The sequence below is a fragment of the Sturnira hondurensis genome, unplaced genomic scaffold (genome assembly GCF_014824575.4).
Source record: "Sturnira hondurensis isolate 20B ecotype Veracruz unplaced genomic scaffold, ASM1482457v3 Scaffold0020489, whole genome shotgun sequence".
Lineage (NCBI taxonomy): Eukaryota > Metazoa > Chordata > Mammalia > Chiroptera > Phyllostomidae > Sturnira > Sturnira hondurensis.
Window position 1 is genome coordinate 6,970,503 of NW_028093120.1, and position 24,212 is coordinate 6,994,714.

A 24,212-nucleotide genomic window follows, 5' to 3' on the forward strand; every position below is an offset into this window, starting at 1 on the left:
TAGGAAGCAAGGCTGTTTCCTCAAATGTACATGGAATTGTAGATTACTGTACTTCTGAAGATTTCAGTAAGGGGGAAACTCTGGGACATCACTTGGGGGAAAATATCTTTTGCTCTACATGAATTATTTTTCTGAAGGAATACATTAATATGATATTTCTTGTATGACAAATATCCTTCAGTATTGCTGAATCAATGATGTTTTATTAAAGCATGATACAAGTTATCTTAAGTTTGGAAGGTCCCAAAGTGCCTTAAAATTACCTGATTATGGATTTTTTTTAATGTTGGGAAAAAATAAGGAATTAGAAATCTTGGAACCTTTTATGACTTTTCCACCAGTTTTCTTTCAGAAAGTACTGTTGGTCTTTATGTTCTATAAGAATGGATAATCCCTCATCAAAAAAATCAATTTTTACTTTATCTTGATTGAGAGTGGTAAAGTCTAAGTTAAATAATGGAGTTGTGATCTTTTTTCTTTTCAGAGACACTCTGTTTACAAACGCTCAGTACACATATCCATACTCCGTCCTACACACACAGCTAAATTATAGCGTACTAGGTATAGACATTAAAAAATTACAGTACTCTACATTTACAGTTCTGTTACCAGGAAGTAGGCATTTAAACAAGGTACTTATTTTTAATAAGGGCTATATTTTAAAATTATCACTGGAGTATTCATGGAAATGCATGAACTCGATATAGTTATTGAACTCTGATTTGGGGTTTAAGGAACTGGTACCTGAGGAATTAAACTAAGCCGTGAAATCTCAGACAGGCTCACCTTTAAACTGTTTGTGCTCCAGTAATCTCTCAGTGCAGTAGTCGTGTGGTTGGCACCGAAGGTGGCTCCGATAGAAGCAAGAGAGTTTGTGCCAGCATGAGGTGAGGAAGTGGTCTTGAAAGAGAGATTTGCTATTAAGAAGGTGGGGACAGGAAGCCTATTAACCAGTTTACTGTATCTCTGATTTTCTAACGAGTTAGTATAAAGGAAAAATTTCTCACTTAAATAAAACTTTATCATTAGAACAAAGGAACACCATCAAGAATATAATTATGTACCTATTAGAAGAAATAAAGTAATTTAAGAGTATGTTTTACACAGCCTGTTTTCATTGCTTGCTTTTCATTTTGTTGCTACTGATGGTCTAAGTTAGGATAATGGTTAGTTTCACATATGAATTGAAGACTATGAAAACCAAGAAGTCTTAAGAAAAATGATTTTTATAACTTTATTTGTAAAGTCTAGAAAGGGCCATTTGTCATTTTGTTGTATGCTGTAGATCACCCTGGTTTGTTTTTTGGTGTTTTTTGTTGTTGTTTTGGTGGGCAGAATGCTGTTGCTTACAAAACTCTTCCTTCCAAAGAATTTTTCTAAGTCTTATTTTCACTCTTACTCTGGGTGATGGGCCCTTGACCGAATAGCTTCACTTCCTTTAAAGGTAACTTCTTATTCTGTTTCTTCTTTACTGCCATCTGTGTTGCCTTTTTCTTACATTGAACGGCAGACCTGCTCTGTTCTTATACTAATAGTCTATATTTTTAGGATATTTTTATTTTTGTTCTTTAGCAATCAGCATAAATTCAGTATATCTTAAGTCTTTTTGCTTCCTGTGAACTTCTTCCATTGACGGTTTCTCTTATCACTAAAACATCAAATTATGTTTTTCCTGCTTCATCTAATACTCAGAAGCAAAGAACCTACCTGGCCAATATCAAATTTTGTTTGAGTCCTGACACCTAAAGTCTTGCTGTCCTATCCTCGATGCTGTTCAACATCTCAGAAGGTGCAGTTTGTTACGTGGTGACTCGTTGGCTCCTGTCTTCGTCAGTCTGCTGCTGCTTGGGGTAGCTTGGGAATTCTGTGCTATGGTGATATGTCTGGATGCAATTTGTAAATCAGCCTACACAGCCAAACCATGTGGCTTAAAGTAATTTTTACCCATCTTATTTTTTACTCTTAGGCAATGCGGAATATCAATCCCAGCACAGCAAATTCTCCAAAATGTCAGGTAGGCTCTTATCTGATGTTTTAGCGTTAAAAAGAAAAAGACATTAGGAAGGAGAGAAACTTGTGCTCCTGAGGCCTGTCCTCGCCGAAGATTAGCATAGAATATAACTTTGAACCATCTTTCTGCCAAGATGACATTGCTCTTCCCAGAGAGTCTGCACTATCTGCTCCCTTCCTCCTCCTCCCATAGGGCTGCTAGTGTTCATTTTCGTTCCATGGAGGTCTTTTTTTTATTCCACATTTGAAGTGTATTATGTCTCCATTATACGGTCTGTTAGACTTGAAGTCTAATTTTTATATTGTGTAGCTTAAAATAGTATTAAAGTAATCATTTTAACAGTAACCACATGAATTACTTACTTGGATAGGCTACTGTAAGAAATTTTAAGAGTGATAATGATTCTCTTAGAAAAGGAAGATTTTTTCCAGTGGAGATTCCAAAGGAAGAATATCAAAATGACTGTAAGAGAAGGGTCTCCCTGGGTAGTGTTGGGTTTCTTTGTTGGCTTTTATCAACATGTTTCTCCCTGATGAACCAGGAAGCCGTGATTGTGAAGGTATCTTATTTAGAGGGAAAGATTGTAGTCGTTTTCCTTCTAACACAGGCACTTCTCTGACTTGTGGGAAGAAACTAATTCTTGAAACCAAAAAAATTCTGTGTTCAGTGTTCACAGGATTTGAAGGACTAAGGTCGGGGATCAGTGCACCTTTCTCAGGTGGGCAGAAGCAGCCATAAACACCTCATATGATATATGGCTCTTCTGCACTAGGCTAAGTAAGTAATTGTGCTAGATTAGAATCAGCTGTAGAAGTGAGAGTTGGCAGAATTTCGCTCATTTGGGGTACCTTTAACTTGTCCATTAGAGCACTGTGCTGAGAAAAGTCAGATAACCGTAGTCATAGAGACCAGTTAATTTTGTGAGAGGAAAAACTCCGCTCTTTATCTCATTAATGCCTTTTAATCAAGAGATCAAATAAGGGAATAACTCATAGAAGTCATCTTTGCTAAAGCAGAGAACACAGTCATTCTTGGAATGAGGGCCACTAATAACTGCATTTGTCTGGGAAGAACATCATAGCATTGGATCTTTATACAGTAAAGATGTTTTTTTTTTCCATGCTTTTTCTCTGAGGTGTTTTTGAAAGAGGGCTTTTATTTGTGCTAAATGAAATGGAAACTAACATAGGAGCAAAAATTACATAAAATGCCAAAAGTGTTTTGAAGTTGCTTCTTTTTTCCCCCCAATCTGAGATTTATACCTTAAATCTGATTTAAAAAATTAAGCACTTCTGGGTTTTTATTTTGTACTTGAGTATAAGTATAAGTGTAAATAGTTGCTCTTACTAAAATTCTCATCAGTTCTTACCTTTTTTTTAACGATATATATCTTTTTAATGTATTGATGAGAAGAGATCAGTTTGTTGTTCCACTTACTTACGCATTCACAAGGTTGATACTTGTATATGCCCTGACGTGGATCGAACCTGTAACCATGGTGTATGACACTCTGACCAACTGAGCTAACCAGCCAGAGCCTTAGTTACTTTTTTTTTTTGCTACTAAAACTTTAGGAAAAGTAAGTCTCATAAGTAATAAAAATTCTATTCAATTTATTTGCTATTGAAAATACAGGGTTGATTTCTTAGATTTATCTAAGTCAGAACAAGCAGCCTAAAAAAGATAGTTTTGTAAATCAACATTGCATTTTCTAGAAAATAAAATATTGACTTGTTATATAAATTTTAGTTGTCATTGGCATGATTGTGAAAATGTTAATGAATGTTTGAAATTCCAGTATAGAGTTAAATTTGGAGTAGCTCACATACATGGAATCTGTTAGTATTTGTGTGAAACAAGATGTTTTTCTCCTCCTACATGTTTTCTAGATGACCTTAAGGTAGATGTCAGGAAAGATTTCACAAAGAAGGGTCATATTTTAAGTGAAGATGGCTTTAGATAAGGTTACCAGGAAAACCAAGAAACTCAGGAGGAGCTTTGCATTCTCAAGGACGAAAATGTAGTACCGTAGAGGAATAATAGAGAAAAGGGATGGATCCTTTCAATATGAGTGCCTGGCACTGTTGTTCAAAGTTTATTTTTTACTTTTCTAATAGAAATTAGTGCAGGTGAGTTAACAAGCAATGAGAAATCAGTGTTGTTATTGTATAATTCTGTACCTCATATGCTTTGCGATGTGAGAAGGTACCAAATTTTAAAATGTTTATAAATTACATATTTCAAAGGCTGTCTTTAAGTAATAGTTTGGCCCAAAGTCCATTCATTACATGTTTTCCACAACATAAAACACACGTTTTTCGTTTTCACCAATAACTTTACTGATTTGGATATTTTGAGTATGTCAGCTATCTCCTGCTATTGGCTTCTAGGATAGAGGCCAGGGTGATGCTAAAACATCTATCTTCCAATGCATAAGATAGCCCCACAGCAAAGAATTATTTGGCCAAAATGTCAGTAGTACCAAGAAATTTAACAGACACCTTTTGACACATTCAGTCAGTCAGAGAACCTTCTCCATAGACTGCACAGATTTTTTTGCATTTCTTTTGCATTTTAACCTCTCTTGAAATAATAGAGCATAACATGACAAAAATGTTGCATATCCTCTTCCATTTTAAATATGAAAATGGCTGCACAAAAATGAACAATTTTGATTTTTTAATGCATCCTGATTGGCAGCTGTCATTATGCAGTCTAATAAAATTGTTTCGAATGAAGTTAAAGACAACTAAGCACTACTAGAACCATCATACAGAAAAAACAGCAGACTTTTTGTCCAACCCAATACTTTCTAATAGAATTAACAAAGCATGTCTGTATTGCAAGATTCTCTTAATCACGTAAACTAATGTCAGCATAGGTAAGGTTAATGCAAAATTTTGAAAAATTAAGACTACTTTAAAGGTAGAAGAGTGTCTTCTTAGTTAAAGATGGAAATTATCACTTTAATATGTTAGGGTTTGTTCACAGAACATTAGAGAATCTTGACTTCATAGACCTTTATACTCTTTATTACTTTGATTATTCACTATTTTGTGTTTCAAAAGTAATTTTCTGAGGAAAACTTTGAAAGTATGAATAGCATCTTTGCTCTGTGAGATGGAGCACAGAATGCTTAATTTTCTACCTGCATGTTTGTCTAATACATCAGTTGCACCTTTGTAAATTGGAGACCTTTACAAAGACTGGGTTGAGAACGCATCCCATATTTTGTTTCAAGGTCTTTTGAAATAGACACTTTAAGGAAAGATAGTCAGCCCTGAGTATGGATGGTTTTTTTTACCTTCTCTTCTCCTTTAAGAATGTGGTTCTTAATACCTGTGGTTTACCAATACCTATGAGATTAGCCTAAACTCTGCAACCTGGCTCATGGTCTGTGGTCATTAAGCTGATTCAGCCAGTTTACTCTTCCTTCTGCTGAGTTCTGTCTAATGTATTGTTGCCACAGTTCTGCTCATGGGCTTTTCTTCTGACCTCTTACCAGTGAAGGTTCTCTTTTTCCGTTGTAAGACCTAGGTCAAAACTCATCCCTAAGTGGCCTCATCAGAATTCTTGAAACTTCCCAGGAAATAGATATAAGACTATTGTATACAGATACTTTTTATGAGCAAACAATTGCTTCAATCTTCTAGAAATTATAGCTATAACTATTTTATAACTAATAAATATTGTGTAGTTGCCATTCCTTATGAGGAGTAATAAATATACATTAAGTCAGTCACTGGTTTAATGAGTGATAAAACCCACAGTATTACTGTTGAAGATACTGTACTATGTCATTAGCCCACCATGGTAAAGTGATTCAGATGTCCAAAATTTTACCAGTCTTCAGCCCTGTGGGGGGAAAAAATGCCATCAATGGGTTTTTTTGTTGGGTTTTTTTTTTTTTTTTTTTTTTTTTTTTTTTTTTTTTTTTGGAGAGGGGAGAAAGAGAGGGAGAGAAACCAATGTGTGGTTGCCCCTCACATGTCCCCTACTGGGGTCCTGGCCTGCAACCCAGGCATGTGCCCTGACTGGAAATCGAACCAGCCACCCTTCGGTTCTCAGGCTGGTGCTCAGTCCACTGAGCCACACCAGCCAGGGCCCTATCAATCTTTCTTTTTCCACCTGAATTTCTTTCTTATTAGCAGACGCTGGAAAAGCAGTTTCAGAATCCAATGAACACTTTCCCCAAGATAATTTCTCTTCTTTTAGAAGTCCTAATATTGATATAAACTGTAGATTCATTTAGGTATTTTCTTGTGACAGTTTTATATTTTATTTTTAATGGGCGTGTTTGAAATCTTTTAGGGATGGTGGGAGATTCAGCCTCACACCCTGTATACTCTAATAGGTTTCTTTCCCTCCCTTCCTGTTTAAGTCAACATAATTTGAAGAATACTATAATGACTTCTGTTACTTTATTTAAGTAATACAAAATACAAAAGACCTAGAAAGAGTGTGACTCTGAAGGTAATGCTGGGCACACCAAACAGCAAATCTATTATGGATATTACTTTTCAGAATTTAGGGTTGTCGTACAGTTGTTATAACTATCCCCAAATCCATGCATGCACATTTTTCAGTCAAAAATATTTCTGAAGCTGAAGATACTTTGGTAAATAGCCCAAACATTAAAAAACAAAAAGCATTCTAAACATTGGCTGAATGTTTTAATAACTTCAGACGTAATGAAGTATCTGTGACTGTTTAAAGCTATATTGGAAAATGGGATAAGGCAGAGCCTATCTTAAAATAGTTGGAAGAAATGGTTTTTCCTCTCTATTTTTGGAATTTTTTGTTATAAACTATCATCGAGACAAACTGTATAAAATGTATGTTTTTAGAGTTACTCTCCATTTCTAAATTTGGATTTCTACTTTAATGAACTTACCTTTCTTTTGATTATGGAGGGAGTAGGTGCCATATATTATTCAAAAATGGATATAATCTTACATAGCTTAGTATCTGCTAAAAGACAAAAATTGCTTTCGGAGTATAATTCAAGTTGGCATGCATTTTTTGCATTTTCTGTAAATGGAATCATAACTTTTTCACTTAGCGTTACTGTTTTGAAAATTATTCATTCATGTTGCATCTGTAGTCCTTTCCTTTTTATTGCTAACTAGCATCCCATTATAGGGATATACTACAATTATTTCATCCACTCACCTGTTGATAGACAGACATGTGAGTTGTTTCTGAGTTATGTGACTTGGCGTAGATACATGCTTTCAGTTCTCTTACATACAAGAACTGAATGACCTAGAAATGTTCTAAATGTTCCTAGACTACTAACTACTTCTGTTGCCTTTCTCATTTTCTAAATGATAGGAACCCCAAAACCCATTTCACATGGAGCCAAAATACTTTAGCTACCAGTTATATTATCTTACAAGTGTCTTTTTACCCTATGGAAAACAATACTACTATTTAAATGAAAGGAGGGCAATATGAAAAAGGTCAGTGGCTTATGGCTAGGTCCCGAGTCCCTGAAAGTGTATTATATAAAGCAGGCAAACTTGTGTTTTTCTTTATAAACCATCCTGGAAAGTTTCCTCCAGACCAAGCTGGGACCATTGGTTTTACTTGTAGTGCAGATAGCTCTGACTCAGTGCGTCCCAGATTAGCTAAGATTTACAAGCTCAGTGGGAAAAAGCCACCACATATTTGTATTATTACAGAAGAAAATGAGCTAAAAATACTTGCTTCACTTAGAAAAAATCAAATACTACTCAAAAAAAAGACTATTTGACCTTTGAAATACAGAAGCATGATTAAATTTTGGCCGAAATTCCTATCAACTTGCTTCTCCATTTTTGAAAGTCTGTCAAACTATTTTTTTCTAAATACCTTAGGGAAAAGAGAAGCTTAACAAACTTATAATTTTAGCCCAGTGTTCTAATTTTAGGCATTTGTTCAGGATATAAAAACTTTTTAAAGATAGACGTAACTTTCAATGTGACATGTTTCAACTGAAATCAGTTTTTATAGACAATCCAGTTATATCCCAAGGCTTATTTTTAAACAGGCCAGATTTACCCAGTTACAAAGTAATATTCATACTCATCCAAAATGTGTTTTAATAAAATTAATTTATTGCAATAAAACAGGCGTATTTTATACATATAAATATATACAGGCTTTTTAATGCAGTGTAATGGAGAAAGTTTATGTGAGATACATTTTTTATTAAAAAATTCAGATTACATACTTGATTTCATACTCATATTAAAATAGTTATTTTTTTCTAGAGTCACTAGCAAAATGTCTCTACAGATCTGAAACAAATTTTCAACATTTCTAAAATTCTGGATTTTAGACAAGTCTGTTCATATTCGTATCTGTTCACAATGTAATAGTCCTCGGTTACAAATAAAGCTTACTTCCCAGAAAATGCGCAATTTAACTGTTCCTCACTGGAAGCAGGACAGCTTATAGAAGAACTTTCAGTTAGCACTGGCTCTGTGTTCACTCTCCTTCGATATCTGTGTGGGTAAGCAGTAGTAGGACACCTCCCCAAATTTCTATTTCACTTCTAAGATCTGCCTTTTAAAACTCTCTGTATAGATGTGTGTGTTTATGTGAGAAATAGAAGTTAACTGTTTTTATATTTCATTGAAGTCCAAAGACTTAGGGCTAAAAAGCAGGGAAAAGTTTAGCTTGTTTTTCCTACCTAAATACGGAAGTCTCTCTCCCAATTTTGATAATTTCTTTAAAATAGAAACAGAAATTTTTCATCTTTATTAAACCCAATATAATAAACCATATTCACAACAGGTAAAAATACTAACATAGGAATTAATGACCTGGAGAAGGACTGCCAAGTAAACTTTAATTATATAAAGCCAGTTTGGCTTTAAGCAAATACTGAGCTACATAAGAATGTATCCATTTTGAATAATAGAATGAAAGTTACTATACAATTATACATCAAGCTGTTCAAAAATTACTAAGGGCATGTAATCAATGCATTCTTTTCGCTGTAATTGGAAGTGTCAGAAAGTGAGTTGAATATTCATACCTTCAGTATGATTTCTATAATCTGTATATTATAATTTTTATCATTGGCTTTATCACATTATATTTGTTTTCATGACAGATTCCTTTCTATTTGCTAATGCTAACACCTTCCTACTGCCACCAGTAAATAAAGTAGCATTTTTTTCCATTCAGTATAGTTGAATCCCTAGTTTTGTTCCTCTTAGTCATGCGAGGCTCAGCTGTAGGTTTGGTGAAAAGTATGTTCCGTAGCTGTTCAAGAAGTGGATGTCTAGTTAGGCAACTTGGAGTGATTTCCCTTCTTATTTTCATCTCTAAATTGCCTTTTTTTATAAATGTGGGTAAGGTGGCTCTGCACTGTCTGCTAAGAGTAGAAATTCAGTTGTTAAAGGCAACAAAAAGTAAAACTTGGACAGCTTTGAACAAGCACAATGGCACAATTCAAAGCAAAAACATGTATAATCTGCGCATGAATGACTTTAACTTTATAAACAGTCATGAAGAAGTAGGAATTTTATTTAAAAAACAGTGAAATAAAAAGTCATAAAATGAAGATGACTTAATTGGCTTAATCCACTGGGCCACACCAGCCAGGGCTCTATCCTTATCTGTAATCCCTCCCATTCCCTCCCGAAGTGACAAGTGACTTTAAAACAATGACAGTCACTCCCCACGCAGGTCTGTATGATGACATCTTGTCTCTTGTCAGCCAATTCATTCAGTCATTTTAGTAGTGATTTCCTGGTTAGTGTTATGGCATGTACTTGGCTTTGCGTTGTAGGGAATTCAAAATTAGGTACACAGACATGAACAGGCCTTCTTTGATAGAAAGCAAATGAAGTTTGTTTCAGGATGATCACAAATCACTTTCATGTTTGAAAGACCGAGTTTCCTCTCAGAACCCTAGCTAGCAGCCTCATCCAGAATTTTATTCATTCTAAAATTCATTTCTATATGTATTCTTATTTCTATTTCTATTCTCATTTCTATTTATATTCTTATTTCAAAAGCAACATAAGTTCTCAAAAGTATTAGAGGATACTATTTTATGCCCCCAAACAGCCCACCCATTCATTCAGTGTGCCCTTAAGGGACAGAGGAAAAATAAAGAAATAATTACAATACCGTGTGATAGGTACTAAATCATGTGACATACATGTGCTCAGGGTGTTAAAGACATAACATCTGGAGGTGGAATCATCATGGAGAGTTACGGAGAGAAAGCTGTAAATAATAATAGAGAAGGAAGAAAAGTATTCCAGTCAGAAAGAGCATATGGAAAGACATGGTACCGAGAGACAAGATGTCATCATATAGACCTGCGTGGGGAGTGACTGTCATTGTTTTAAAGTCACTTGTCACTTGGGGAGGGAATGGGAGGGATCACAGATAAGGATAGAGCCCTGGCTGGTGTGGCTCAGTGGATTAAGCTCTGGCCTGCAAACTGGTCACAGGTTCAGTTCCGGGTTAGGACACAAGGCTGGGGTGTGGGCCAGGTCCCCAGTGGGTGTATGTGAGAGGCAACCACACATTGATGTTTCTCTCCCTCTCTTTCTCTCTTCCTTCCCCTCTGTCTAAAAATAAATTTTAAAAATGTTTTTAAATCTTAAAAAAAGAGATCTAGGATAGAGAGAAAACAAATAAAATGGATTCCCAGAAGCTACTAAAAAAAAACATGTAGGCTTTTAACAGGAGGAAGGGGAAAAACCATCTCCTTAGACTAGAAGAGATGAGTATGAGTGAAGATAGCTTTGTGGGGAGCAGGAAGGGATGGCGGGAGGAGCCAGAAAATTGTGCTTCATGGCCTCAGTGTTCTTATTTAAATGGGAAAGAGATGGAAATGGACTTAATAGGAGCTTGAGGAAGTGTGCCAGGTTTGTAGTAGTGACCATGGGAATGTAAGAAAAACTGACCAACTACCAAAAAAAATTGAGTGGTACAAAGGGCCCAGCCAAGGCCAAAAACTGTTTTTCTACTTTGTAGAAACAGTCTGAATAATTGTATGATTTTTTTCAAGCATTTCTTAGCGATCTTAGTATAGAAATGAAGCAAGCACATTGGAGTAAGGGTTGAAATTGCTATATTGAGATGAAATTATGTGTATATAAAGAATGTTAAAGGTGCTCTTGTATTTCAACTGATCAGCCTTGGGGGGGAAAAACCAACAGATGGCCTAACAGGCACATGAAAAAATGCTCAACATCACTAATCCTCAGGGAAATGCAAATCAAAACCACAATGAGGTATCACCTCATTCCTGTCAGAATGGCTGTTATCAAAAAGACAAAAAAATAACAAGCGTTGGCAAGGATATGGAAAAAAAGGAACCCCTGTGCACAGTTGGTGGGACTATAAATTGCTGCAGCCACAATGAAAAACAGTATGGAGGTTTCTCAAAAAATTAAAAATAGAATTACCATGTGATCCACCAATTCCACTTCTGGATATTTATCCAAAGAAGAAGAAGGCACTAATAATTTTATACCTGAAACCTATATGATTGCATTAACCAGTATTACCTCAACAAATTCAATGAATAATTTAAAAGTTTCATACAAAAAACACTAATTTGAAAAGATATCTGCACCCACATGTTCATTGCAGCATTATTCACAATAAGCAGGATATGGAAATGCCCTAAGTGTCTAGCCGTGAATAAAGAAGGCATGGTATATATGCACAGTGGAATATTATTCAGTCGTTATAAAAAAAAGAATGGAATCTTGCCATTTACAACAACATGGGACCTTGAGCGCATTATGTTAAATGAAATAAGTCAGAGAAGGCCAAATACTGTTTAATCTCACTGATGAGTAGAATCTTAAAAAACAAACAAACAAAAAAACAAGGCTATAGATACAGGGAACAGATTGGTGGTTGCCAGAGGGGAGGCATGAAGGGTGAATTAAGTGTGTGAAAGGAGTCAAAAGGTCCAAAATTCCAGGTATAAATGTTATGGGGATATAATGTACAGCTCGGTGATTAGTTAATAATACTGTGTTACATAACTGAAAGTTGCTAAGAGCAAATCTTAAAAGTCACCATCACCACAGGAAACAAAAGAGTATTTGTAACTAGGTATGGGGATGGCTGGTACCCGGACTTACTATGGTGATCATTTCACAGTGTAAGCAAATACTGAATCATCATGTTGTATACCTGAAACTAATGTAATGTTATATGCCATTTATACCTCAGTTTAACAAACCAACAAACAAAAGGAAGCCAATAGACTAGAATGGTGGGGGAGAGAACAGAGTGGAGTCCTAAGGCTGTAAGCTTAGTAAGTGGGAGTCACATCATGCAGGCACTGGGTGGAAAGAAAAGTCACCGTCCCAGAAAGTGGGATGAGTGCACGTCAGATTTCTGGGGAAGAAATTTCTAAGCCAGTTCCAGGGGGTGACAAGATTTTAGAGGTCGGTTTGGTTTTAAACAGCAAGGTCTTCTCTGTGCAAGTGGATGATTGAGGTGGGTGTAGGTGACGGTCACTGAAATCCAAAAGGTCAAGGAGCTGTCTTGTTGAATGAGTGAATCCGCTGCCTAATGTATAAGTAATACGATACAGCATTATGTCTTATGAGCACAAAACACTGAAATAGTAGTGTAAATGGCATTCTAAGATATTTGACACAACCACAGTGTAATATAGAATAGTGTCTACTGATGAAAAGTCAGTGATACACTAAATACTACTACTGTCTGTTGCCTACAATTATAATTAAATAAAATGCTGTATTTCAGTGAGAAGTCAGTGAAAATAAAGGTGTGGTTTTCTTTCCTCCATCCAAGTTCATAGGCCCTCTTTATTCTGTCATGATCCTCTGGCTAAGAAACCCCATTCTGTGGGGATGCTGTAACCAGAAGGCATAAACCTGGATTTTAAGAAGTGGTATTTGCATCAGGAAGACTTCATGGTTTAGAAGTGGTGCAGAGCTCAGACTGTCTCCACAGCCTCTGGCCCAGCAATGACTGTGGCAGTGAGGGGACTGGAGATGGTGACCCTGTGCCTCAAAGAGGGCTGCACTGTTCTTGTGATAAAAAGCCGTATTTCAAGTCAAACCAAAAAGGTAAAGGGAGAGAAAGCTGATGCTGTAGCAGAGATGATATTTATAAGAGCTTCGGAGGCACAGGGGAAATTCGTAAGAAGGGGAACAGTGAACCTACGAAAAAGTGAGAGGAAGGACAGTAGGAACGAAGGTGTTAAGGAGTTGGCCAGGGTGAGGTAAACTCTCCTCTAGGTCTGGACCACATACCAGGCTGAGGCCTCGGGTGTTTGGGGCCCTGTTAAGGCAGGCCGTTTGGAACCTTCAGCCTGCAGCTTTTGCTCGGGTTTCTAAGTAAGAGTCCTGCTGAAAAATTGTTTGGTGCCCAAGACAGAAAAACCTGAAATCAAAATGAGACACTGATAGCAAATTGTGAACGATACAGGGTGTGGGGGGCTGTGAGGGGGATTGGTGTCTTAACAGTAAATCGTCTAATGTTTTTCTCACTTTATTTTTTACTTATTGGTGCCAAACACACAAAACCATATTGAGGGTTGGTGAGTAAAAATAAACTTAAAGAAGAATTGTCTTTTAAAAGACCAGATTTGCCATCCTACCCCAATGGAAAGATTTGGGAGTGTCTACCAAAGTCTCATGAGAATAACGAAATAAAATTAGATGATAAAGTACATCTTTTGGGGTTAATAAGACTAGATAAACTTTCGGTTTATACGACTTAATTTTCAGTCACCTGAAGGGGAGAGAATTTGGTCTTTCTAACTGGGAACTTACTCACTTTGAATTAGATGTTAATACTTCAACTTTATATGCACATGGTTACCTTAATGTGCATTTTATTTCTTTAAACCTAACCATAAATTCATTAATCAGTAGACTGATCCTGTCTGTGTCTGTTTTTTCTAGGAATTAGCTCTCCGGAGCCAGTTACCAACACTGGAGCAGGACGGTGGGACTCAGAATCCCGTGTCTTCTCCTGGGATGTCTCAGGAGTTGAGAACAATGACGACCAATAGCTCAGATCCCTTCCTGAACAGGTTGGTGAGGGTTGCTGCTGGGCAGTTATCTAAAAAAAGATCATCTACTAGCTTTGAGACTGTTCTCCTTAGTATTTGTAATAAGCTGTTTGGACATCTGTGTGGGCCAAAAATCATCGCTGTGAAAGAATCTTTCCATAAATGGCAGCAAGTACCATAAAATGAGAATTAACAACCAGCTTCTGTTAGAGGAAGTGAGCTGTTCAGACTTGTAGAGAGGATACTTAACTCAAAGTCACGTGTTTGCTTCTGCCTGTACTGTATGTAGACTAACAGTTACATAAAGCTACAGAATTGTGAGGAAACATGTAAATGCCTTTCTACGAAAGCAAATGAACTGCATCTTAAACCAACTTAGGGCTACACCGTAGGGATGATTGGAAGGAATATTCCACATAAGCATTCAGTCAGAGCTTTCCAGGGCAGCAGCACCGTAACACTGTAAGTTCAAGGAGGTAAAATGTAAAGTTGTGCTTTTTCAAGAAATACATTAATATTAAAGGCAGCATATGAAACATTGCTGAAGGCTGCGTTTTAGTGAGTTCCCACTGAAGCAGGTTGTATTCTTTGCCTAGAAAGCCATTTATAATTAAGATTGGATTATAGTTCATTCTTCTAGGTTATAAAATATTTTGGAGTTTCAGTTTTTAAAAAGAAGTAACACATATTTTCTGGTCTTTGTACTTAGATATATATTTTTTTTAACCAATTTTAAACAGCGCAGTTTTAAAAATATTTAAAGATAAGCACTAAGGGGGTGGGGGGGCAAGTGGTTTAGGCAAGTGGTTGTGCTGCCCATTTAGTCCTCACCAATTGAGCTGAAAACTTCATGATCTTAAGAAAAACAAAATTTACTTATCTGACACAGATAGCTTAAAGTTCTGCCAAAAATCGAGTGTATTTATACAAGATTGTAATGTAGCTCTGAATTTAAATTGAGCTTAATTAGGAAAGGTGATAGCCACACAACTTTTTTTTTCTCCACAAGGGGAATTTTAGACCATATAATTCTAGCACCCATCTATGTAATGCCTGTACTAATCCAGGGATAAAATAGGCTATTTAGAAAAAGGGATAGAATGCATATCCTTCCGACAGTCATTTCTGAAGATTCTTTCCTAAAACCTTTGATCAAAGCTGGGCTGCAGTTCAAAATTGTAATTTCTGGTAAACAACATCAGTGTTATTAGTTCACTCTCTGTAGTTTCTAAAATACATCTGATTATAACATTTATTTTTTCAAAAACTGATGGTGGTTTCCCTGTTGTCTGTTATTTGATTCCTACAGATCCCTTAAGCTGTAAACACTTGTTTCCCTACCTTGCCATGGAGTTGACTCTTAGTGGTGTAACATCCCCTTACCTCCCTTTGACCCTGAGAGCCTTCAAGGCCACCTCTGATGCCCCCTTCACGAAACCTTCCTACTGTACTTCTGAAGCTCCCTCTTCTTAGTTATAGAAGCACATCGCTCTTTATGTGACTCATTAATGTACTGAATACTTTTGTTCATCTCCCCCCACCCCTAAAGTTGTGAGTGGTTTTGTTGTTGTCAGCCCCTGCATCCTCTGAGGCTGGTCTAATGCCTACCGTGTATGATGGTAGCAGATCCTCGTGAATGTTCATTGGATGAGTGGGGGCTGCGGGCAGTGGGATTCTGCAGGGCAGAGGGCCAGGTCAGGGGAATGGCTCTGTGGACTCTGTCCTCAGGAATGCTCTCGTGCTGCCCCTGTGGCTTGGAAAGAACTCCACACAACTGACAGTCCAGCTACTCTGAAACAGTCTGGTAGAAGCATTAGGGTAAAGCAGTGCTTGCAGTGTACAGAGTGAGGGTGGGTGGGGGGCAAAGCCATCGCAGCATTAGTAATTTAGGGGAGAAGCTGGGCAGAAGCAGGCTTTCAACCTAAAGCAACTGTTCAAGCTGCTTTGTAAAACATTTGGTTTTTAACTTTCATGTAAGCTAAATAGCTGCTTAAGTGTTGAAGCTGTGAGGTAAGTGAAAGTTCACATCATGGTCACAGACCCTTGAACAACAGTTACCTTTATTTTGCACTTCACCATAAAATTTTCTAGAATTAGTAGAACACCAAATTTTACAGTCAATGCCAGCTGCTGTCTACAATGCTACTGGCCCAGGAAAGTATTCTATTTATGAAAGTAATGTCTTGAGGATATTTACTATACTTGTATGTAAATCTGGGAAACTTCATTTAGCCTAAAGTCAAGATCTATCTTGGCCTGTTTTTCTGTTTTTCTCAAGGTGTGTGCCTTGTAGTTTTTTGTTTTTGTTTACTTTTCAATTAATCTTTTCTTCAGTTGGGACTCTAAGTACTCCTATCTTATGCTGAGGTATTTGGGCTTTTTTCTCCTAAACAGAAGCAAGAAGATCAAGCTCTGGGAATTCTTATCTTATCGGCAGTGGCTTATCTGTTCTGGGCTGGTCCAAAAAGACATTCTGGTTCTTTATTATTCCTTGATTTTTTTCCCCTTAGTTTAAACTTGCTGCATAAGAGCTAAGGAATTTAATGTGAGTCTAGTGCAGACCTGCTCACTGCCTACCAAGAGGTCGTGTTTTGACCTCCGCCTGCGCCGCCACCACTTGGCGAATTGAGACCTTGAAACAAGAGCTATGTGGGTCCCTAGATTCAAAATGGCATTACAGAGAGAACACCTATACAGAGAATTTTCTGTCAGCCAGGAAAACTGGGTGTATTTTTTTCATTCCCTGTAGCCACCAGGCCCACAGATTTCGGAGCAGTCTTGGTCCCTTAGAACGGCCAGCTTCCATTGGGATTACCTTGTCTCTTTCACTGTGTAGACTAGGGCTGTCTGGCGCATGGGCCCTGGAGGAGGGCCTGTTTCAGTTGCCGCAGGGCAGGAGTTCCCCTGATCCTCTTTGAAAATCATGTTCATACTCAGCAGGTATTTATTTTTACCTTGAAATCATTTTTAAAACTTTCATATTGGTCTCTCTTCCAGTGGCACCTATCACTCTCGAGATGAGAGTACAGACAGTGGACTGAGCATGAGCAGCTACAGTGTCCCTAGGACCCCAGATGACTTCCTGAACAGTGTTGATGAAATGGATACAGGTTGGTATTCTTCCTTCCTCTGAGGAATCTGACTTCCAGGCAGGTATCTCCAGGTCTAATAACTACTGTGAGCCAAGGCTATTCAGAAGAAGGATCATTCAAATCCTGTAAACTTCAACTCATATTGTGCTTTCTTTTTTCATATGGCAGTTTGTAACTTGAATCCTTTCTCAGTTTTTAAATGTCATGGAATCTTAGCTCTATTTGAACAAAACTGGTGACATGACTTATTTTAGCATTTAAAATACTAAGTTAGTTGGCAGGATGATTGAGGACTCCATTAGAATTCTCTGTTAATATAGATTGATATCCTTAACTTTGGAGAGAGATTTCTCTGTGTAATTCAGTGTCTGCCTCCCTCTTTCCTGTGAGGGTTTTTGGTCCGACGTAGGTGTTGTGAGGCTCAGGAAGCCAAGTGGGAAAGGCTTGGTCATGGGGCTCGCCTACTCTGGTTAGAATAGTGACAAGGGTCTTGCAGGAGCTGAGAAACCCCTTCCTCACAGGGGTCATTAAGGAGTCATTCCTCCAGTGGCTTGCCTGGCAACCCCTGATGGCCTCGGACTTGGCAGGTCTCCAAGGGCATGAACTGGCAGGGAAGTGAAACAGTTTTCCAGCTAGCTGGTTCTTCAGCTGACAACTTCTGAAAGTGTTCAGCGAGTCCTTTGTGCTAGTGCTCATCCAGCTCTTGGCTTTGGTGCTTCCTGGTGTCCCCCCTTTGTTTCTGCTTATCTACATCTTAAATCACCCTTAGGAGTCACTTCAGCCCATCTTAGTCACATTCCCTTACCCCTGTCCCCCATTTGTCTTTTCTCCAAACCCCTACAGCACTTAATGGTTTATATTCGTTTTTAAGAAAGCATGTTCACGAAGCTCTAAGAAATGTTAATGTTGTTAGGTGCTGCCGCCCAACACCCCCCCCCAAAAAAAAAAAAAAACAGAAAAACCTTTTATGGCCAGGTAAATTTGGTAAAGTTCTAAGCAAAGCTAGGAAGATTTATCTGTTCAAAGACTTCTGGGAGGCTTGTTTTGTTATTAGGAAATATTAATCTCTAAGAGTGGAATAGAGTTTTCATCCAGTCCTTTATTTTAGTTCTCCAAAGTGTACTTAAGGGAAAGATGGGACTATATCATTCGTTTTCATATTTTCTCTTATTTTGTTGGTGCATATTTGAGAGAGAATCAAGCAGTAATGCTCTTGTGTAGTGTGCTTGTTCCTTCTCTTGGTATATATGATTTTTCAAGGGATTTTTACATTTTTAATGACCCCCCCCCTTAGTGCTCAGTACATAGGAATAAGTGATCAAGTTGTTGGTTAAATAGTTATATGGACATATGTTGAAGCAGAAGTAATCTCGGCATTGTTACTTGTGAGTTGTTTGGTCTAAAATAAATGGCATCATTTCAGGTCAGTCAGGAGTGCTTTTCTCTATACATTTCTGTGTGTTCTCACGTGATAAAACGCTGATGTTAGCTTTTCACAAAGGACCTTATTTTCTCTCTCTTTCTGCTCCAACTAGGTGATACTATCAACCAAAGCACCCTACCCTCACAGCAGAATCGTTTTCCAGACTACCTTGAAGCCATTCCTGGGACAAATGTGGACCTTGGAACACTGGAGGGAGATGGAATGAACATAGAAGGAGAGGAGCTGATGCCAAGTCTTCAGGAAGCTTTGAGTTCTGACATCCTTAATGACATGGAGTCTGTTTTGGCTGCCACCAAGCTAGATAAAGAAAGCTTTCTTACATGGTTATAGAGCCCTCAGGTAGACTGAATTCTAAATCTGTGAAGGATCTAAGGAGTTAAGACACACATACCAGAAATTTTTAAAATAAGCCAGTTGTGATCTTCTGGCTGATACAGAAAAAGATGAACAAACGTCCAGCAAGATTCTTTCATCCACTATTTTGCTCTTCCTTGTCCATTGCTGCTGTTAATATATTGCTGACCTCTTTCATAGTTGGCCCTAAAGAATCAAAAAAACTTTTTTGTTTCTTTTGCTATTATAACTACTGTTTGTTTTGGGGGCTGGGGGAAGTGAGCCTGTTTGGATGATGGATGCCATTCCTTTTGCCCTGTTAGATGTTCACCAGTCGTTTTAACAAATAGACTTGGAAGTCAAATGCTTCACGTCACAGCATTTAGTTTGTTTAAGCAATTATTTCTTAAGCTGCCTCTGGCCAGTGAAAAACATGACTTACTGGTCTGACAAGCCAAAAATGTTGTGTCTGATACTGAGTACTTAATGCTGATTTGGAGAGAGAGCTGAAACCAAGGCTGAAGACTGTTTTATTTTCAGTGTTTGTTTTTTTCCCTCCTAATGCTATATCATTAGTCACATAGTGACCTTGATTTTATTTTAGGAGCTTATAAGGCATGAGACAATTTTCATAGAAATATATTAATTATTGCCACATACTCTAGTATAGGTTTTGGTGGGTTTTATTGTGGAATTATTTTGCTTGATTGGTTGGGGTTTTTTGTGGTTTTGTTGTCATGTTGTTGTTTTTTTCTGGAACCAAGGCAAATTACCATATTAGTGAATCTGTTTATTGTTGTAGCTGGGACAATTATTGTAGTTTCTTTGGTAAAAATCTTCATTTCCTGATTTTTTTACCTTCTTATTTAAATCTTGATTGTCTGCTCTCTCTCTCTATATATATTCCCACACACTTACAAGTTTATGTGATAGTGTGATAGCAGAATGTATTTTTTTAGGCTTCCCTATTTTCCAGTTTATTTTAAAATGGTAGCTTTGAATGTATGCATTTAGAATACATGACCAGTCGTTTATATTTCACAGGTAGTTTAAATCTGGTCGGGGCAGTCTACAGATGTTGGAGGTAGTTGAATGTTCTAGAAAGAGCAGTTGTTCCAGACAGTGCCTAAAGGAGTAGTGTGTGCCTTCCAGGCACACAAGGAATATTATCTGATGAATTTGGAAGAAGTAACCAAGAAATGGCTTTATTTTCCCCCTTGTTACTCCCTTGGACTAATTATCAGTCACTGAGTAGCTTTCTAATGTACATGACTGAAGCAAACGTTACGTGGTCATTCACCTTCCTTTAGCTTTGGAAGTCCTGTCTTCACCTTAGTTTTGGAAGTAAAGTTTAGTATTTTAGTCATCATTTGTACTGAACACTACATTGAAATATTGCCTATAAGACTGTCCTTACTTATAAGACTTGCTCCTACTTCTGTGTAATCAGAATTGACCCTGGACAGTATAATACTGTAAGGTCATGCATTAGCTGGTAAAGTGATCAGATTAATAAATGTATATTACTAGTTGAATTTAGCAAAGAAATATAGATAATCATGATTATACTTTTATTTTTACAGTAAGAGATATAACTAGAGTATGTGTCTACAGGACTCATAATGGTTTCCAAAGAGTATTTTTTAAAGGAAAAAAAAATGAGCACGAGTCAACTCTTCAGTATAAGCTATGAAGCAGTAGTTGGTTATGAACTACAGTGGCACCAGCTAGTACCTTTGTGATTAAGGGCCTGTCAGTGTTTCTAGAGTAAGCCCTTATTTTCAAGGGTTTATAACAGGCATAAAATCTCTTTTCCTGGCTAAAACTGCTATGAAATGCCTCAGCTTGGAAAGATAGATTTTTTTTTCTAATTACAAAATCTAAGTATTTTGACCCTTCAATTTAGAGGAGTGCAAAAAAAGTTGGAGGTAAAGAAGTTTTTATAGTATTTTCAGTGCTCAAAAAAAAAGCAATCACTGTGTTGTATATAATGATTCATAGGTCAATCACTCCTAATAATTGACTCTAAGGCTTTTATTAAGAAAACAGCAGAAAGATTAAATCTTGAATCACATCTGAGGGAAAATGGCCACTGTGCAGATGCATTGATTTTTTTCTTTTTTTTTTTAGAGCAATAATGAAATTCTACCTAGAATATATAATTGAGTTCATGGATGATGTAGCATGTTGGGTTTTTTTACATTTGATCTTAGCCAAAAGGCGGAGAAGTGAGCCTATGTTGGATTTTAAATGTGCAGAAGATCAAAGAGAGGAGTGCCTGTAATTTGCCAGTAAGCTGAAAATCAAGACTATATCTTATATATCAGCAGAATAGCTCTAGGTAAGGGAGAGGGAGGGGCGGGGTTGCGAAGATTTTAGCGGGACTTTGATAGAGAACTTTATAACTTCTTTCTTCAGTAAAAACTTACCTTGCTGTCAGTAAAGGCAGTTATTCCTAAAATTTCAAAGTATACCCACAATATAAGAATATGGAGTTCTTTATTTCCCCTTGACTTTAATTTGCCCAGTTATACCTCAATGTTGTAGCAGCACTGTGGTAGCTGACACAGGCAGTGCTTGGTTCTTACACCCTCTGTACTGACCTGAGGGAGACCTCTGAGTCCTTTCTCTTCCTGAGTTTAATCACAGCCTCAGTGTGGTCTTGTTTTATGTTCTTGTTCCTAATGTAAACGTGTTTAACTGCTCCTTGGTTGTTTTGGGTAGCATTGGGTTAAGATTTTAACTGGGTATTCTTGAATTGCTTTTACAATAAACCAGTTTTTATAATCTTTCACGTTATGAGCTTTTTACATTTGTGTTCTTTTCAATTAGGGCTTCTAAGATCTACTTACAGTTCATGGAGCACGTTGATTTAGAGTTTCAGATTTCCCAAAGCACTATTTGCTATAATAACTATTTTCTAAATATAGTGCCTTTTTTAAAAAAGAACAAAGGAAGTAACTTTTATAAACAAATGATGTTGATGCCTCCTGTATGGAACCTTGGCAGAAACACTGAAAATAACAAATTAATTGTGTGATTCATAATTCATACCAATCAGTGTTGAAACTCAAACCGTGCAAAGTGGAGCCAATATCCAGTGACTAACAGCTTCGTAGCTTTTGCACATCTGAGAGGTGAGTGCTCAGATGAGTTTTACCTTCCGCCAGCATGTTTTTATAAGAATTGGGGGGTGTGCCTGTCCTAACAATTGTTTTCTGTATTTTGAAAAAATATTCTCCACATTTTAAATGTTTTATATTAGAGAATTCTTTAATGCACACTTGTCAAATATATAGATATATATATATATATAGTACCAATGTTATCTTTTTTTGTTTTAGATGTAAGAGCATGCTCATCATGTTAGGTACTTACATAAATTGTTACATTATTTTTTCTTATGTATTACCTTTTTGTTTGTTTATGTGGTTCAAATATATTCTTTAAACTCTTCTTTGTTGTTTTTAACAATTAATACATTTAAAACTTTTTGGCTTTTCAGTGGACTTCTGATATAACAAGTTCTAGTGATAAAAGAAAGTAAAGGGTGATTATAATAGTAACTGGTACATGAAGGTTAGGTTGGCACTTGGAACTTCTGAAGTACAGGTACAATTCTTTGAACTTCATGGCCTATACTTGTCAGGTAGACCATCCCCATTGACAACAGTGTAAGCACAGTTGTCTCCATTCTTAAATGACATGTAACAGCACCGAAGAAATGGACGAATTTGATATGGTCTTTCAAAATAGCCTTTGGTTTTATTTTTCCCAAATATTGTCTCACAATATCCAAAATATAACACTTACATTGGTGAAAATCATTAGTTCTCTTTATAAATAAAAAATTTACAAATTTAAGTGGTAGGTTCTGAGCTTTGATTAAGAAGTAGATTTGATTGTCTTTGAAAATTATTTCTGTGTGTATATAATATCTTTAATTATTGACAGCTCAGTTTTGGCAAAGCAAATCTGAAAACTCTATGTATAATTTCTTCTCAATAGAAGAATGCTCATATTGTAGAGCTTGAAATGCATTGTCCTCCTCGTCTTGTGCAGAATGTAGTGGTTGTATATCTTAGCTCAAAACGATCTTGTGTCTGTAGGCAATACACCTTATGTTGGGTGGCTTAAAGCCCGGTTATCTTTGTTCTGGATCCTGTGAACCAGAATCATACGACCTGTAGGTAACTAACTGAACCTGAGTCAGCATAACACTCAGAAGAGTACAGAGGTGGGCAGACTGTTAGTATTTTGCCCACTCCTGTGTATTAATCTGTATTTGAGAGGAAGAGCCTCTAGGGAGAACAAAGAGGGGCATTCTAGATATTTGAGAAGTGTAGTAGTCTTTCTTAGAGCCTGAATTTAAATAAAATACATAATGTTACTTTTAGAAAGACAGATTCAAAACTAAAGTAAAACAGCTCAGTAAATGAATCGCCCTGCTGGTCTAAGCAGACAAATGGTTTTTTTCTTGAGAGAGAAAGAGTAATAACTAATAATAAAAGGAAACCTAGATGGTAACTGCCAGCAAGGGCAGTTAGACCGGTGAGTCATGTTCACTGGTGAGTCATGGAAACCCCCACGGGTTTCCATCCTGTCAGCAGATGAGGTTGGTGAAGAAGAACACAAAGACCCCATTCCGTTTCCTAACCTCTTTACTGACAGCCAGACCTCCCTGGTCCTGGCGACTGAAATCGTAGTAGGTTTGTATTCAGTTATATTGAAAATCTGGCTTTATTTGGCAGCTCTGAGTAAATATGTGCTGCTGGAGTCAAGCATGTTTTCGGCAGGGTGTATACCATATTTCCCCTGTCCCACTTTAAATTGTTGGCATTTGGTCACTGTAGTCTAATAACCATGAGAAGTTTGATAAAGTCCTCTGGTTAAAATTTTATTACTGAATTAGAAATCAGATGAGAATCCTGTGACGCTGTATCTGTGTGCTGCTCAAAGCAGTGTTTAGAGATAACTGAGCAAAGAGTCTACTGTAAAATTCCTAAACAGCTAATCTGGTGCTTGGATTTTTTTTCAATGTAAGGCTATTAAAAACTAGAGTGCAATTTTATAAAATTGGCATGGTTTGTAAAAGTAAGTAACTGGACAGAGCTAGATTCTTAGTAAAAAGAACCTTTCTAAAAAATCACCAAAAGCCCTGGCTGGTGTAGCTTAGCGGATTGAGCGCGGGCTGCGAACCAAAGGGTCGCTGGTTCGATTCCCAGTCAGGGCACATGTCTCAGTTGCAGGCCAGGTCACCAGTAGGGGCCACATGAGAGGCAACCACACATTGATGTTTCGCTTTCTCCTTCC

The 24,212-nt window shown here is 37.2% G+C and overlaps 1 protein-coding gene across 12 annotated transcripts in view; it reads left to right on the forward strand.

Annotated features, from left to right (window-relative positions):
- Positions 1 to 21,828, forward strand: part of YAP1 (Yes1 associated transcriptional regulator) — a 117,694-nt gene extending 95,866 nt beyond the window's left edge. For 5 of the 12 annotated variants that reach the window (XM_037029778.1, XM_037029777.1, XM_037029779.1 and 2 more), the window contains 4 exons: positions 1,967 to 2,014; positions 13,921 to 14,051; positions 17,028 to 17,140; positions 18,658 to 18,896. In XM_037029778.1, the coding sequence (XP_036885673.1) occupies positions 1,967 to 2,014; positions 13,921 to 14,051; positions 17,028 to 17,140; positions 18,658 to 18,896 (531 nt within the window). Of the gene's footprint in view, positions 1 to 1,966; positions 2,015 to 13,920; positions 14,052 to 17,027; positions 17,141 to 18,657 lie in introns of all 12 variants that reach the window. The other 7 variants (XM_037029782.1, XM_037029781.1, XM_037029783.1 and 4 more) reach the window with 3 other exon arrangements.
- The last annotated feature ends 2,384 nt before the right edge of the window (positions 21,829 to 24,212 follow it).